Genomic DNA, 17,839 nt, shown 5'->3' on the forward strand with positions numbered 1-17,839 from the left:
AATCAAACAGAGCAGAGCCACCAGCCATAACCTCCCCTGGTTGATTTCCTTGAGGTGTGTTGTCCTTAGAATAGCCCCCCTATCCACCACCCACCCAATGCTGCACGAGCTAAAGGGTCTATCCTTGCTCTAATGCATCGTAACGCACTGGATACTCACGAGATGCTGCTGCTGCTGCTGCTCGAGCCGCCACGCTAGATGTGCAGACGTTGATCAGCATCCCCAGGAATAGCATCCAGACCACCTCCAGTCCTGGACGTCGGCCCATCTTCACTTTTATTCCAATGTAAACAAAGGAAAACCGAGCTGGTTGTTGCCCCCCTGTTCAGCGCGAGGGTGTGTGATCACACCCCTCCCGTCTCGGAGGGGTCCTACAAGGCTGTTCTGCTCTGCTGCTGGCTGATACGGGCTACGGCTCGAGGCTGCTCTCGAGACTCGGTTGTTGTTTTTCTCTCTTATCTCAGCCGGATGCAGTCAGCTCCGGAGCGCGAGGGCAGTCGCATCGTTTCTCAAAGCATCTCAGGCGCGAGCGTCGCTTCTCCGCGCGCCCCGTTCGCATCGTCAACCGCGCGACGTTCGCTGTCCAGGTGCTGAAGTTAATGAGCTGCTGATCTCTCTCCTTCCTCCCGCCCCGCCCCCACCCCCCACCCCCCTGCATACGCATTGGTACAGCCCACCCAGCACACATGGGGGACACGAGGCAGGGGAGGAGGAGGAGGAGGGGTGGATAGAGAGAGCGAGGGAAGGAGATAGAGAGAGAGAGACAGACAAAGAAAGAGAGACAAGGTAGAGACGAGATGGGGGGAGGTGTTGGGGGGGGTAGATACAGAGAGAGAGAGAGAGAGAGAGAGAGAGAGAGAGAGAGAGACAAAGACAGAGGGTAGAGAGAGAGAGCGAGAGAGGTGGAGAGATAAAGATAATGTATCTCTCTCTCTCTCTCTATATATATATATATTACTAAAATATTTCAATTAAATGAAATTAAAATATTAAAATAATTCAATTAAACACTAAACAAATAAATATAAACATTAACCCTCATCATAAACAAATAATAAAAATAGATAAATAAATAAATATTCAACAAGAATAAACATCATTTGCAATATTCTTATAAACAAATGACTACAATAATGTTTTATTGATTTATTAATGTAGTTATTATTGTAATTGTAATTTACAATAATACCTACATTATTAATCAATACAAAATAAACAATAGTAGAAAACAACAGTAGACAAATAAATAAATACCTAAATAGATGAATAAAAAAATAATAATAATTTCCATAATACCATAATAATTCTAAATTATTAGTAAATAAATATTCAACAAAAATGACAATAATGATCAAAAGCCATATAATATCAAATAACTACAATAATATTAATAAGTTAATAAGTAAATAATCATAGATAAGTAATTAGCTCAAAGTAAATAATAATAATATCTATATGCACAAACATAATGTCCCCCCCCCAAAAAAAAACCAAACAAAGAAAAAAAAATTGGTAACTAATTAATATATACTTTGCAGGGATAATATCAACAATATCCTTATAAAATATTTTTAAAAAAATAAAATAATTATATACAACCATAACAAAAAATAATAAAATAATATTTATCTAAAAAGTAGAAAGAATATTTACAATATTGCATGAAATAAAATAATAATTATAATAATTATAATAATTAATAATAATAATAAAATGTCCCATCATACTGAATAAAACATCAAATGCAAAACAACCAGAAAACTAAAAACATATGTATAATTATTCTATTAATTATAATAGATAACTATAATAATTATATTATTATATTAATGACTGTTGTTCTGATCCGCTGTAGATCCTCTTTATTTTATACAAACTATTTGAATCCTGTGATTATACAGTAAAGTCAGGTGAGACTTCTCTAGAGTTGCAATAGAGTGTGTGTGTGTGTGTGTGTGTGTGTGTGTGTGTGTGTGTGTGTGTGTGTTTAATTGAGTGACCATTAGAGGGTGATCAAACTGTTCAGGAGTCTTTGATGCAGTGGGTGATTGTCAGTGTGCTCCAGTAGAGGGCGCTGTTTAATCGAGCTGCTTTGCCTCTTCCAGATCACTGATCTTACCTTCCCCATGTAAATGTTCTGAGCACTGTGAACACAGCAGCACACTCAGGTAACAGCCAGGTGTGTTTATTGTGGGTGGAGGGGTCTGATTACGATGGGATGGGTCTGATTACGAGAGAGAGAGAGTGAGAGAGGCAGACAGACAGTGGGAGAGTGAGAGACTGAGAACACGCCAGAATGAGAGAGACACTGAGAGGCAAAAGAGAGACTGAGAGTCAGAAAGAGGGTCAGAGTGTCAGATAGAGTCAGATAGCGAGTCAGGGAGTCTGAAAAAAGTGCAAAAGAGTCAAAGAGACTCTGAGAGTCCAAAAGAGAGTCTGAGTCAGAAAGAGAGAGAGAATGAGAAAGAGAGAGTGAAAGACATGATGTAAGGAAAATGAGAGTCAGAAAAAGAGTCAGAGAGAAGAAAAGAGAGAGTCTGTTAAAAAGAGAGAGTCAGAATGAGAGAGAATCAGAAAGACCTCTGTCGCTCCCTCGTCTAGAGAGTCAGAGAGAGAGAGAGAGAGAGAGAGAGAGAGACAAAGACAGAGGGTAGAGAGAGAGAGCGAGAGAGGTGGAGAGATAAAGATAATGTATCTCTCTCTCTCTCTATATATATATATATATTACTAAAATATTTCAATTAAATGAAATTAAAATATTAAAATAATTCAATTAAACACTAAACAAATAAATATAAACATTAACCCTCATCATAAACAAATAATAAAAATAGATAAATAAATAAATATTCAACAAGAATAAACATCATTTGCAATATTCTTATAAACAAATGACTACAATAATGTTTTATTGATTTATTAATGTAGTTATTATTGTAATTGTAATTTACAATAATACCTACATTATTAATCAATACAAAATAAACAATAGTAGAAAACAACAGTAGACAAATAAATAAATACCTAAATAGATGAATAAAATAATAATAATAATTTCCATAATACCATAATAATTCTAAATTATTAGTAAATAAATATTCAACAAAAATGACAATAATGATCAAAAGCCATATAATATCAAATAACTACAATAATATTAATAAGTTAATAAGTAAATAATCATAGATAAGTAATTAGCTCAAAGTAAATAATAATAATATCTATATGCACAAAGGAAGATAGAGACTGAGACAATGAAAGAGTCAGGAAGGCAGGGTCAGAGGCTGAGGAAAAAGGAAGAGTCAGAAAGAGAGAGAGGGAGAGAGTCAGAAAGAAAGAGAGAGAGAGAGAGAGTCAGAAAGAAAGAGAGAGAGAGAGGTCCAGGAAGAGAGAGTCAGAGTCTCTCTGAGCTATGAGTTCCGCTCTCTTCTGCCCTGTTAACTCCATTCTGTCCTGCAGTGGAGGTCAGCACTTCTGACCGGTCCCAGCCACAGCGGTCAGCCTGCGGCTGGGCTACACGACCCTGAAGCGCTCCAGCTGAGCGTTCCCGAGCCCTTTACTTAGAGGCAGGAGAGACTTCACAAGCCTGTGTGACACAAGGATTATTATAAGAGAGAGAGAGAGAGAGAGAGAGAGAGCAACACTGATCCACTCACGCAATGGCGGTGGAGACGGTGGTGGTGATGGTGGTGATGGTGGTGGTGATAGTGATGATGGTGGTGATGTGATGTTTACCATATACACAGCTATGAGAGGAGGGCTCTAATTACAAAGCTCGTGGGTAGGTCTGCTTGGTTGTGTGTGTATGTGTGTGTGTGTTTGTGTGTGTGTGTGTGTGTGTGTGTGTGTGTGTGTGTGAGAGAGAGAGAGAGAGAGAGACATTTTACTCCATGTAAAAAAAAGCACCAGCTACTTTTTATATCACTGTTAAAGGGAACTCTTGGTTCTTGAATTTGAACCTTCAAGGAACCTTTGTCTTCTACAATAATGTTCTTGAAGGTTCCTCAAAGCACCTTAAAAGATTCCAAAACTTCCTGAAGGGTCTTTTACTCTTAACAGTGTATGAGGAGGTCTTATTACCAGGAGATGGTTGTTGACTTTAGGTGAGTATGAGGTGACCACCCTCCGCTTCATAGCCAAGAGAGCCCTGAAGAAGAGATGGAGGAAAGGTGAGGATGGGAGAGGGAAGGTGGAGAGCATCCTGAGCAGCTGCATCACTGTCTGGGTTGGGAATTGCAACGTCTCTGACCGCTAGACCCTACAGCAAATACAGCTGAGAGGACGCGCTGGTACCTTCAGCCAGAGGGCAGCAGTGAGAAGGGTCTGTATGAGGGGTGGATGGGGTTGTCCACAATGCTGCTGGCTTTGGCCCTCGCGCTGTACTTGTACTCAGACAATACTAAAGGTGCTGGTTTCAGGAGTAAATCTAGACTGTTCTGCTGCCACGAGCTTCCATGAGGCTCCCTCATTCTGACTCTCTTTCTCAGTCTCTGCCTCTCTCTCATTCTGACTCTCTCTTTTTCTCAGTCTCTGACTCTCTCTTGATCTGACTCTTTCGTTCTGACTCTCTCTTTTTCTCAGTTTCTGACTCTCGTTCTAACTCACTCTCTTTTTCTCAGTCTCTGACTCTCTCTTGATCTGACTCTCTTTCGTTCTGACTCTCTCTTTTTCCCAGTTTCTGACTCTCGTTCTAACTCACTCTCTTTTTCTTAGTCTCTGACTCTCTTTTGTTCTGACTCTCTTTTTCAGTCTTTGACTCACGCTTGATCTTTCTGACTTTCTCTTTCTTTTTTAGTCTCCGATTCTCCCTTATTCTGACTCTCGTAGTCTCTGACTCTTTTGTTTTGACTCTCTTTTTCTCAGTCTCTGACTCGCTTTCGTTCTTACTCCCTCTTTTTCATAGTCTTGTTCTAACGCTGTCTCTTAGTCTTTGATTCTCTTGTTCTGACTCCCTCTTTTTCATAGTCTCTGACTCTTGTTCTGACCCTCTTTTTCATAGTCTCTGACTCTCTTTAATTCTGGCTCTCTCTTTTTCTCAGTCTCTGACTCTCTCTCATTCTGACTCTCTCTTTCGTAGTCTCTGGCTCTCTCTCGTTCTGGCTCTCTCTCTTTCTCAGTCTCTGACTCTCTCTCTTTCTCAGTCTCTGACTCTCTCTCTTTCTCAGTCTCTGACTCTCTCTCTTTCTCAGTCTTTGACTCTTTCTCAGTCTCTGACTCTCTTTCTCAGTCTCTGACTCTCTCTCTTTCTCAGTTTCTGACTCTCTCTTTCTCAGTCTCTGACTCTCTCTCGTTCTGACTCTCTCTTTCTCAGTCTCTGACTCTTTCTCAGTCTCTGACTCTTTCTCAGTCTCTGACTCTCTCTCTTTCTCAGTCTCTGACTCTCTCTCGTTCTGACTCTCTCTTTCTCAGTCTCTGACTCTCTTTCTCAGTCTCTGACTCTTTCTCAGTCTCTGACTCTCTCTCTTTCTCAGTCTCTGACTCTTTCTCAGTCTCTGACTCTTTCTCAGTCTCTGACTCTCTCTCTTTCTCAGTCTCTGACTCTTTCTCATTCTCTGACTACTAGTTTGAGGAGTAAATCCAGACTGTTCTGCTGCTACAAGCTTTCATAGATCCAGAAGCCGAGACTGAGTGCAGAATGCTCCACTTTTTCAAAGGCCCCTCACACTCTACATGAATTGGATAAAGATCCAGAAGTCCCACCCTTAAAATTTGATTTGGCCTGTGGCAGCCATGCTGTCCTGGATGCTCAGCATTTCCCTACTGATTGTTTAGTGTCAGATTCCAGAGATTCCCCTGAATCTAATTCTGAGTTCCTCAGACTCAAAATAATGAGCTGGCCATTGTTCACCAAATGCTGCTGTAATTTCATTGTTAGCACCAGCAATGATTGGGGCACAGCTCACAAAACTGTACTGAGGACTCCAGCAGCAGTTTGAGAGAAATCAGGTTATTAACGAGCTAGTTTTTTTAGATTAGGCTCAAGTGGCTACTGGTTCACATCCAACAGATAAAGATTCAGATGCTGTTTAAGTTATAAAAACGTAAACGTAAGGACTGCCGCTTTAAAATACACTGAAAATGAGAATCACCATCAACAGCATGTAGTGATTGGACCCCTTAAAATTGCTTTTTGATAGTGGAGGACTGATCAAGGGTTTGTATGTGATCAGGCTCAGAGAAAGTCCACAGCCTTAAACTCTCTGTGCAGCAGATTCGTACAGATATGACAGACTGAGAAAAGAGCTGCAAGTGACTAGAAATACAAATCACGAAGGATGTGAGCGTGAGCGATACAATGGACAAAGCAGTCAGACTGAGCTGAATAGCCTCTGGCCTTTCCGAGACTCCACATATACACACACACTTTGGCACTTTTTATAAACCGTCCAATCCTGCTTAGGCCTCTGAAATCCTGGACTCCTTCCATCACCTTCTGCAGTCGCCATGGAGACCTGAACAGCGGCCTCCGCCTCATACTGATTTTCCCCTGGGTGGTTTCAAGGGCCTGAGGGAAGTCTGCCAATTCCCCTCTTGCCTCAAATTGCTGATCAGGCCACAAGAGCTATTTACTGCTTCACCAAGCTGAAAGAACCCCCCCCCCCCACACCATCCCACCAACGACCAACACAAGCCCCCCCCCCACCCCCCACCCCAATTACAATGTGATCAGGACAGTGCTGAAGACCTAGTGAATCAGAGCAAAACAGCAATGATCCCAGTCGCTACGCTGAGCTCCTTCCTGACAATGTGGGCCTGCTTTTCAAATGCAGTCACCCAGCACCTGCACACCCCTGCACCTTAGCTGACCTTGTGAATACACTCCATGTCCAAATGTTTGTGGACACCCCTTCTAACGAATGCATTCAGCTACTTTACATTGCACCCTTAGATGTGCAAATGCACATACACAGAAGAATTGCCAACAGAATAGGACTCTCTGGAGCTGATAAACATGAACCCTTTGGCACCATGCATTATGACATCTAGTGTCCACTTAACAACACCATAGCAACCACCTGGCATACCCTAGCTTAACACCCGCTTAGGAACCACCTAGAAACACCATAGCAACCATTTAGCTGCAACACTGAACCACCTGGGATACCCTAGCTTAACATCTACCTAGCAACCACCTAGAAACACCATGGCAACCACCATAGTAACCACTTAGCAGTAGCATAACAACCATCTGGGATATCCTTGCAACCACTTCAAAACCAACTAGCAACACTATTGCAGCCACTTAGCTATGCCATAGCAACCACCTGGTAACCACTTAGCAGCAGCATGGTAACCACCTGGGATACCATACCAACCACTTCATAACCAACTAGCAACACCATAGCAACCACCTAACAAGCACTTGGCAACGGAATAGCATTTGTAGTATTAGCTGACCTGGTAAATACACTATATGTCCAAATGTTTATGGACACCCCGTTTAATGAATGCATTCAGTTACTTTAAGTTGCACCCATTGCTGACACAGATGTGCAAATGCACACACACACACACACACACACACACACACACACACACACAGCTTGTCTAGTCTTTGTGGGGAAGCACTGCCAATAGAATAGGACTCTCTGGAGCAGATAAGCATGAACTTGTTGAGATTTGCTGTGTATTATTCAGACGTGCTGGTTTCAATCTGATGGGTTTGATTAAATGGAAGTGAAAGCATGTATCTCTTCACAGTGCTGCAGCTGTGTGAATACAGCAGCGGTGTGTTCCAGCACGAACGGTGGCCAAACCTAGATACCTCAGAGTAAATGTAATTTGATGTCCCATTAAAGGTGCTTTAGGTCAGCTGCTGCTATGCATAGACGGCTGACTGATTCATCTGCTAGCTTGAATACCATAGACTCTGCTATTAAATGCACTGTAATTTATTTCCATCTAAATTATAGAGAGAAACTATTGTGTTTGGCAGAAGGCACAACGGGACTACCTTTTTGTATAGAGTTCCCACCTCAGGACATGTTGTAGCCAAGTTGCCATAGTAACAGAGCATACTGGCGATTAATTTAGAGTTTTGAGAAGAAGCACTTACAAAAGAACAGATCAACAGATCAACAAACAAGAATTAACCCCTCCCACAAAACAAACAAACAAATAAACAAGCAATAATTCTCAAAGGAAGGCCTGGTCTCCCAGTGGCCAACATTTTTCAATCACAGGTGGTTGCTATGGTGTTGCCAAGACATTGCTAGACAGCTGTAATGTTGCTCAGTGGCTGCTCAGAGACATCCTGATTTGTGCATGTGACTGTACACTTTATATACAATATATGGGCAAAAGTATTGGGACACCTGCTCATTCACTGGTTCTTCTGAAACCAAGGGTAATAAAAAATACTTTATGTTGCTTTACTAGATTTTAAAGCATCGCTGTGAGGATTTGATTGATGCAATCAGTGACAAGAGCATTAGTGAGGTTAGAACATAGGATGATCACCACCTCACCTCATCCTTAACTCCCCTGCTCATCCCAAAGGTATTGGATGGAGCACCATTATTCCAGAGCTCAATGCTGGAGGAGCCCAACCCTGGCATTGAACATGGTGCCTATAGGTTCATGTTTATCTGCTCCAGAGAGTCCTATTCTATTGGCAGTACTTTTCTACAAGGACCATACAAGCTGGGGTGGGAGAATCTGTGTCAGCAATGGCTGCACCTCAACATAGCTGAATGCATTCATTAGACGGGGTGTCCACAAACATTTGGACATGGGTGTAGTGTGGTTTAAATACTGTGTTTTGGCTCTTAGACTTGTTTGTCTATCTCCAAACAAACAGTCTTGGTTTAAGCATATAAAGGGAATGTGTTGCAGACAGCAGGTCTCGTGCCTGAACAGGCAATATTGCATTAACTGTCTCTAAATAAAGCCACCAGAGAGGCGTTTAGTTGATTTGGCTGATGTGGTTAGCATTAGGGGACTGTAGAGGATACACTGAGCAATGAGCTGCTTGCTGTTTTGGCCTGGCTTAAAGCAGCACAACAAAGGTAGTTGGTGGAAGTGTGTAACTGCGAGTGCTTTAAAGCAAATCTATTTAATTTCACTCGTGCTCCACACACCTCAAGCAGGTTAATCTGGGCAGAAGGAGCTGCTGTTCTTTAGGTTCCGGGAGCGAATTACAGTGCTAAGTGAGTTGGAGAACACTGACTATTAGACCTACACTGTAAAAAGTGAGTTTTTTGGATGTTCTTCAATTTGAAACTATGGAGGAACCTCTTAAGGTGCTTTGAGGAATCTTTTTTTAGAAGAAAAAGGTGCCTTGAAGGTTCCTCAAAGCTCCATTAGAGTTTCCTTCACAGTTTCAAACTGAAGAACCCCTAAAAGATCATCAAGGAACATCTACTTTAAACAGTGTAAGCCTCCAGTTGTGGCTATGTCGTTAGCAAGGACTTGTCCAACATTGTTCCTGTGTCGTTACCAAGGCCTGGCTGCCGGACTCGTCCAACATCGTTCCTGTGACATTACCAAGGCCTGGCATGCCGGACTCGTCCAACATCGTTCCTGTGACATTACCAAGGCCTGGCTGCCGGACTCGTCCAACATCGTTCCTGTGTCGTTAGTAAGGCCCGGCTGCCGGTCTCGTCTAACATTGCTCCCGTGTCGTTAGCAAGGCCTGGCTGCTGGTCTCGTCCAACATCGCTCCTGTATTGTTAGTAAGGCCCGGCTGCCGGTCTCGTCCAACATCGCTCCTGTATTGTTAGTAAGGCCTGGCTGCCGGTCTCGTCCAACATCGTTCCTGTGTCGTTAGTAAGGCCTGGCTGCTGGTCTCGTCTAACATCGCTCCCGTGTCGTTAGTAAGGCCCGGCTGCCGGTCTCGTCTAACATTGCTCCCGTGTCGTTAGCAAGGCCTGGCTGCTGGTCTCGTCCAACATCGCTCCTGTATTGTTAGTAAGGCCCGGCTGCCGGTCTCGTCCAACATCGTTCCTGTGACGTTAGTAAGGCCCGGCTGCCGGTCTCGTCCAACATCGTTCCTGTGACGTTAGTAAGGCCCGGCTGCCGGTCTCGTCCAACATCGTTCCTGTGACGTTAGCAAGGCCTGGCTGCCGGACTCGTCCAACAACGTTCCCGTGTCGTTAGCAAGGCCTGGCTGCCGGTCTCGTCCAACATCGTTCCCGTGTCGTTAGTAAGGCCTGGCTGCTGGTCTCGTCTAACATCGCTCCCGTGTCGTTAGCAAGGCCTGGCTGCCGGACTCGTCCAACAACGTTCCCGTGTCGTTAGTAAGGCCTGGCTGCTGGTCTCGTCTAACATCGCTCCCGTGTCGTTAGTAAGGCCCGGCTGCCGGTCTCGTCCAACATCACTCCAGTATTGTTAGCAAGGCCCGGCTGCCGGTCTCGTCCAACATCGTTCCTGTGTCTTTAGCAAGGCCCGGCTGCCCGTCTCGTCCAACATCGCTCCCGTATTGTTAGCAAGGCCTGGCTGCTGGTCTCGTCCAACATCGTTCCTGTGACGTTAGTAAGGCCTGGCTGCCGGTCTCGTCCAAAATCGCTCCCGTATTGTTAGCAAGGCCCGGCTGCTGGTCTCGTCTAACATCGCTCCAGTATTGTTAGCAAGGCCCGGCTGCCAGTCTCGTCCAACATCGCTCCAGTATTGTTAGTAAGGCCCGGCTGCCGGTCTCGTCCAACATCGCTCCCGTATTGTTAGTAAGGCCTGGCTGCCGGACTCGTCTGATATCTTTCCCGCTACGTTAGCATCACCTAGCCGGACTCATCCAACATCGCTAGTGTGGCATTAGCATGGCCTAAGTGAAAACTAGCATTACCTTCGCAGTATTACCTTGCAGTGGTTTCCGTATTAAAAGCTGTTCTGTACAGGAGCTGTTGATGATGTTGTGACAGTATATGCCAGGACCACGGCTAAAGCTATTCGTTAGCATAGTGCTAACTGCATGCCAAAGTCGTCTCACTCACATCACGTTTAAGACGAGTGTGATTCATGCATGCAGATTAAAAGGTGCTAACAGATGAATTCCGACTTCAGTAAATTAGCTACCATTTCTGGTCTCATTTAGCAACCCAGTCTAGTAACCGGTCTAATGGGTCCGCACTGGCGTGTAACGGTACGCTGTGGCTTTAGTAACTATTTCGCCCTGCAGTGGAAAAGAGGCCAATAATTGATGGTGATCTGCAGCCGGAAGCATCGAGTACCCAGTCCCAGTCCCAGTCCTAATACCCGTACTGCCAGCCTGTTAGAGCTGACCTATTTCTATTCAGCTGTTGGATCATAACCAGATAATCTGCAGCTGCAGACATGGCCGCTGACACATGCTGTTTACCTCTGTATTGATTTTCTGTCTTCAACAGCTCAGCTTGAGATTTGGTTAGAATAGATGAAGAAGAGTCAGGGTCACGTACAAGGGGAAACATCTCAAGCATTACCATTAACAGACTTAACAGACTGGACCCATAACATTTCTTAGTGTGCAATAAATATTGAGTCCAGTGAGGTAGTAAGGTTATTTGTGCAAAATGCTTCCCATATTGTCTGGGGTAAATGGTTGGTGAGAGAGAGAGAGAAAGAGAGAGAGAGAGAGAGAGAGAGAGTGTGTGTGTGTGTGCATGGAACTGAAAAAAACATTAGTTTAGTTCAGCTCTGGAGTTGAGAAGTCTGATGGCTTGGGGGAAGAAGCTGTTGCAGAGTCTGGTCGTGTTGGACCGGATGCTGCGGTACCTTCTTCCTGATGGCAGGAGGGAGAACAGTCTGTGTGAAGGGTGGGTGGAGTCATCCACAATGCTGGTTGCTTTGCGGATGCAGCGGGTGGTGTAAATGTCCATAACGGAGGGGAGAGAGACTCCGATGATCCTCTCAGCTGTCCTCACAATACGTTGGAGGGTCTTGCGGTCAGAGGCTGTGCAGGTCCCAAACCAGGCAATGAGAGAGACAGGCCTTTCTCAGCTTCCATATGCAGACTGTATGGTTTGAGGGTGACCTGACTGTTTACTTGGCAAATTGAGGAACTTCTGGTTGTCCATGATATGGGGGCTTTAAACCAGCCCCCTGGGACCCATGAATGATAAATCCCTGGCTGACATTAATCCATCAGCCAGCCCTTCCTACATATTTACTCAAACATACTTTTGTGGTTCTTTTCTTTTGGATTCAGACTCACTATGACACACTAAGGGCAACCTCGGCTCCCTCTAGTCGCAGTGAGGGAGTATCTGCTGAGCTTGTGTGAGGAACTAATTAGACCGTTAGGGTCTGATCAGCACAGTGAGACCAAGCATCGCAAAGTGTCAGCTTACCAACCTCTTCATTGACACTTTCCAGACATCAGCGTTATGGGCTGGACTACTGCCTCACTCACATCCCGACGTCCTTCCCAGAATAAAGGGCCACTTTTTAAATCCACATTTTTATATTTTACAGAATCTTTATTTTTTATTCTGTATGTAAAAGTTTAAGGTGCATTTTCAGTTGACATAATGACAAAAACATGGCAGAAATGGACTCTGAATTCAATAATTATTTAGCATAAAATTCAAATACATTAAAAGATGTGCTCTTCCATTACAAACATTACTGTAGGAAGGATGGGAAGTTTAGAATTCATGTTTGCAACGCTTACAATGCTCATTTCATTGAGTTACAAGTAAGAAATCTCCTTCAACAAATCAGGGCTGGCACAAGCCTTTATGGGGCCCTAAGCAGATTTTTATTTAGGGGCCCCCTATTAGGGGCACCAGATGCTTCATCATTTTATATGGAGAGAGATATTGTGCAATACGCTGAAGCGCCCGGGCCTTTATTGACCACCCAAGCAGCGCATATCTGCATTTGCCCAACAGTAGAAATTGATTGACCTAGTATTGGTGTGCCAACTATGAAACTATGAAAAGGGCCCCCTGGTGGCGTTGAGGCCCTAAGTGGCCGCGTAATTCGAGTATGCCTTGGGCCGGCAGTGAGGTAAATGTATTTACACCAATGAACACATTTATTATCTGGTTCCAATGGCAGCTCTCAAAAGGGTGAAATCTAGTCAGTACTTGAAGGAGGAAAGAATTGACAAACATCAAAATCTAAACCACTTTGACCACAAGGGCCAAACTGTCCTGGCTGGACGACTGACTGGGTCAGAACATCTCCAAAACATCAGGCAGGTCTTGTGGGGTGTTTCTGGTATGCAGTGGTCAGTACCTACCAAAAGTGATCCAAGGAAGGACAACTGGTGAAGCAGCAACAGGGTCATGAGCACCCAAGGCTCAATGATGCTCATGGAGGCCCCACCTCACAACTTACAGGACTTGCTACTTAAAGGATCTGCTGCAAACACCTTGGAACCAGATACCACAGGACGCCTTCAGAGGTCTTGCGGAATCTGTGCCTTGATGGGTCAGGGTTGTAGAACCCATTCAGTAAAGGACAACTGTAAATGTTGAGATATACACTATGGACAAAAGTAATGGGACACTTGCTTATTCACTATTTATTCGGAGATCAAGGGTATTAAAGTGTATCCTTCTTTTGTTGTAACTGTTTCTACTGTCTAGGGAAGGCTTTCTACTGCTTGCTGTGAGGTTTTGATTGCATTCAGCAACAAGAGCACTAGTGAAGTCAGGATGTTGGATGATCACCACCCCACCTCATCCCAAAAGTACTGGATGGAGCTCCACCATCCATCAATTCCAGAGAACACAGTCGTTCCACTGCTCCACAGCTCAATGCTGGGGGGCTTTATACCCCTCTAGCCCACGCCTGGCGTTAGTCATGGTGCCAATAGGTATATATTTATCTGCTCCAGAGAGTCCTATTCTATTGGCAGTACCTCTCTACAGGGACTAGACAAGCTGTGTTAATCACGTTGTCATCATGTCTCTGTACTAAGCCGGTAGGGTAGCTGTGCAGTGGACCCAGTAAATTCCCGATAGTGGGCACAGCTAAAAGCCTCTTAATGGAAATCTTGCTCAGTGTTAAATATGTCGATCCAGCTCGCACGCCTGCAGCAGGGATCATGCTGGCAGGATTTCATGGTAACAGTGCCAGTCGTATTGTGCAGCAGCCTGTCTATGTAGTAATTAGCATTTTGTCTTTCTCACAGTGCGGGTAAGTGTCCTGAAGAATGGACAGAAATCAGTGAACTCACATGTGAGTGTATGATAATCATGTTATGGTAAACATCAAGTTCTAAAACAAGCACATTCACTTAGGTCCAACCAACTAATGTGGTCTAATGTGGGTGATCTCAAAGCCAACACACAGACGACCCCAAACATCAACTTATTCTAATACAAGCACATTAGATCAATTAGGTCCAACCAACTATTGTGTGTAATCTCACAATTTGTGACTAAAATTAGTTTGTCTGTTAATTTGTCAAGCCAGCAAACAAGCAAACAGACAGACCACCCCAAACACTGACTTATACTTAAACAAGCACTTTAGATCAGTTAGGTCCAATCAACTAATATGGGCGATCTCAAAAAATGGAGTTACATTTGTAAAAATGGGACAATTTTTACAAATGTAAAACAAACAAAGAAACAAACCAATAAACAATCCCAAATATCAACTTATGCTAATACAAGCACATTAGATCAGTTAGGTCCAACCAACTAGTTTTAGCAATCTTAAAATCTGTGAGTTCAATTTTTGCAAAAATGTGTCTGTAGTTTTGTCAAGCAAACAAACAAACAGACAACCCCAAACACTGAGTTATGCTAATACAAGCACATCAGGATCAGTTAGGTCCAACCAACTATTGTGGGCGATCTTAAAAATGAAGTTACATTTGTAAAAATGTGACAATTTGTCTGTTGTTTTGTCAAGCTAACAAACAACCTCAAACAAACAGACAAAGACTGACTTATAATAATAATAATTAAAATAATCACGTTAGATCAGTTAGGTCCAACCAGCTAATGTGGGCAATCTCCACATTTGTTCAGAGTTCAGTTTTTGTAAAAATGTGAAGATTTGTCTGTTAAATTTGTCAAGCCAGCAAACAAACAACCTCAAACTAACAAACAAACATCGACAACCCCAAACATTGCGTTATGCTAATACTGTACAAGCACATTAGATCAGTTAGGCCCAACCAACTAATGTGGGTAATCTCCACATTTGTGAGTGAAATATGTAAAAACATAAATATTTGTCTGTTCATTTGTCAAGCCAGCAAACAAGCAAGCAAACTGATAACCCCAAACACTGACTTATACTAAAACAAGCACTTTAGATCAATTAGGCCCAACCAAGTAACACGTACAGTCTTTTTTTGGGTCAATTTTGTAAAAATATGAGTTTAATATTTAAATTACATATTTTAGATCTCTATATTTATAATCAATATTTACTCAATTTGTAAAAAACAATCAAAACCACTTAACACACATGGAATTCACATATCATCACCACTTTAGACAGTTAAGTAACACAAATATATAATAATATACTGATTTCATGACATACAAGTGTTTGTGTTGTTTTTCTGGTGGGTTATGACCCCCCTATCACCCTGCTTCAGGTCAGGCAGCAGCAGGTCTGTCCTAGCAGCACAAATATTAGGCCTTTATAGATTAACTGATTTTCCCACGATGCACCACTTACATTGTTTGGGTTGGCTGCTTTGCTGAAATGCCTTATTGATCATGTCTTTTTTATAAAGCACAGTGCCACAAGTCAGAAAATAAACTTGGCTGCTGCCCCGTTGCTAAATGGGACGTAAATGATGATAACTCTAACCTCAGAAGACCTGGATGGGTTCGTTATTTTAGCTCTCAGAGTAAAGTGTACAAACTGTCGGTCTGTAGTAAGATGATGGAAGAAGCATTAAAGCGGTTCTAGACTTTATTAAGAACAACTAGCAACATCTGTCAGCTCCTTCCCCCTCAGGTCAAGCCACTCACTGGCCTGTGGTGTGGTGATGAGTGACTGGAGTGTGGTGAAGGAGCTCACTGACACTGTGTCCTGTGGGCCTGTGCGATTTCCACCATATTTACATTTACATTTATGGCGTTTAGCTGACGCTCTTATCCAGAGTGACTTACAATGTTACTTATATTACACAGGTGGGCCAATGTAGTGTTAGGAGTCTTGCCCAAGGATGTTCATTTTTTTAAACTGCTAAAATTAGATGGGCGTAAAAATCCTTGTCAATCTTAAAGTGTGTGCATTAATTAGTGTAAATGTAAAAAATAAAAAAAAACTACTAGACTACAAACACTGAGTTATGCTAAAATAACAATACATATATCAGTTAGATCTGTTTGACATACAAATAAACAAACAAACAAGCAAGCAAACACTTAGACCACCACACATAACACTGAGTTGTGCTACAACAAACGCATTAGATCTGTTAGGACCAACCAACTAATGTGGGTGATCTCAAACTATTAATTAAATGTGTAAAATGCGAATGTTTGTTGCTTTCTCAACAAAACAAAAACAAAACTTCAAACAGACAAACAAGTGAGTTATGGTAAAACAGGCACATAAGATCAACTAGGTCCCCAACAATGTAGCTGCTGGTCCTGTGGATGTTCTCAATATTTAAGTTGTTAGTTAAATTGATAAAAATGCGAAAATGCATCTGTTGTTTTGTCAAACAAGCAAACAAACAACCTCAAACAAGCAAACACACAACCTCAAACAAACAAACAACCTCAAACTAAGAAACAAGCAAACAACCTCAAACAAACAAACAAACAGCCTCAAACAAACAAACAAGCAAACAAACAACCTCAAACAAGCAAACACACAACCTCAAACAAACAAACAACCTCAAACAAACAAACAAACAGCCTCAAACAAACAAACAAGCAAACAAACAACTTCAAACAAGCAAAAAAACAACCTCAAACAAGCAAACAAACAACCTCAAACAAACAAACAAGCAAGCAAACAACCTCAAACATACAAACAACCTCAAACATACAAACAACCTCAAACAAACAAACAAACAGCCTCAAACAAACAAACAAGCAAACAAACAACTTCAAACAAGCAAAAAAACAACCTCAAACAAGCAAACAAACAACCTCAAACAAACAAACAAGCAAGCAAACAACCTCAAACATACAAACAACCTCAAACATACAAACAACCTCAAACAAGCAAGCAAACAACCTCAAACATACAAACAACCTCAAACATACAAACAACCTCAAACAAGCAAACAAACAACCTCAAACAAACAAACAACCTCAAACTAACAAACAAACAACCTCAACTAACAAACAAGCAAACAAACAACCTCAAACAAACAAACAAACAAACAACTTCAAACAAGCAAAAAAGCAACCTCAAACAAACAACCACAAACAAACAACCACAAACAAGCAAACAACCTCAAACATACAAACAACCTCAAACATACAAACAACCTCAAACAAACAAACAAACAGCCTCAAACAAACAAACAAGCAAACAAACAACTTCAAACAAGCAAAAAAACAACCTCAAACAAGCAAACAAACAACCTCAAACAAACAAACAAGCAAGCAAACAACCTCAAACATACAAACAACCTCAAACATACAAACAACCTCAAACAAGCAAGCAAACAACCTCAAACATACAAACAACCTCAAACATACAAACAACCTCAAACAAGCAAACAAACAGCCTCAAACAAACAAACAACCTCAAACTAACAAACAAACAACCTCAACTAACAAACAAGCAAACAAACAACCTCAAACAAACAAACAAACAAACAACTTCAAACAAGCAAAAAAGCAACCTCAAACAAACAACCACAAACAAACAACCACAAACAAGCAAACAACCTCAAACATACAAACAACCTCAAACATACAAACAACCTCAAACAAACAAACAAACAGCCTCAAACAAACAAACAAGCAAACAAACAACTTCA

The 17,839-nt window shown here is 42.3% G+C and overlaps 1 protein-coding gene across 1 annotated transcript in view; it reads right to left on the reverse strand.

Annotated features, from left to right (window-relative positions):
• cntnap2b (contactin associated protein 2b) overlaps positions 1-624 on the reverse strand; it is a 66,537-nt gene extending 65,913 nt beyond the window's left edge. Inside the window, exon 1 of the mRNA XM_072668440.1 lies at positions 160-624. Coding sequence (XP_072524541.1) covers positions 160-268 — 109 coding nt within the window. The 5' untranslated portion in view covers positions 269-624. The remainder of the gene's footprint in view (positions 1-159) is intronic.
• Positions 625-17,839: the final 17,215 nt, after the last annotated feature.

Source organism: Salminus brasiliensis, chromosome 23 (assembly GCF_030463535.1).
Source record: "Salminus brasiliensis chromosome 23, fSalBra1.hap2, whole genome shotgun sequence".
Classification (NCBI taxonomy): domain Eukaryota; kingdom Metazoa; phylum Chordata; class Actinopteri; order Characiformes; family Bryconidae; genus Salminus; species Salminus brasiliensis.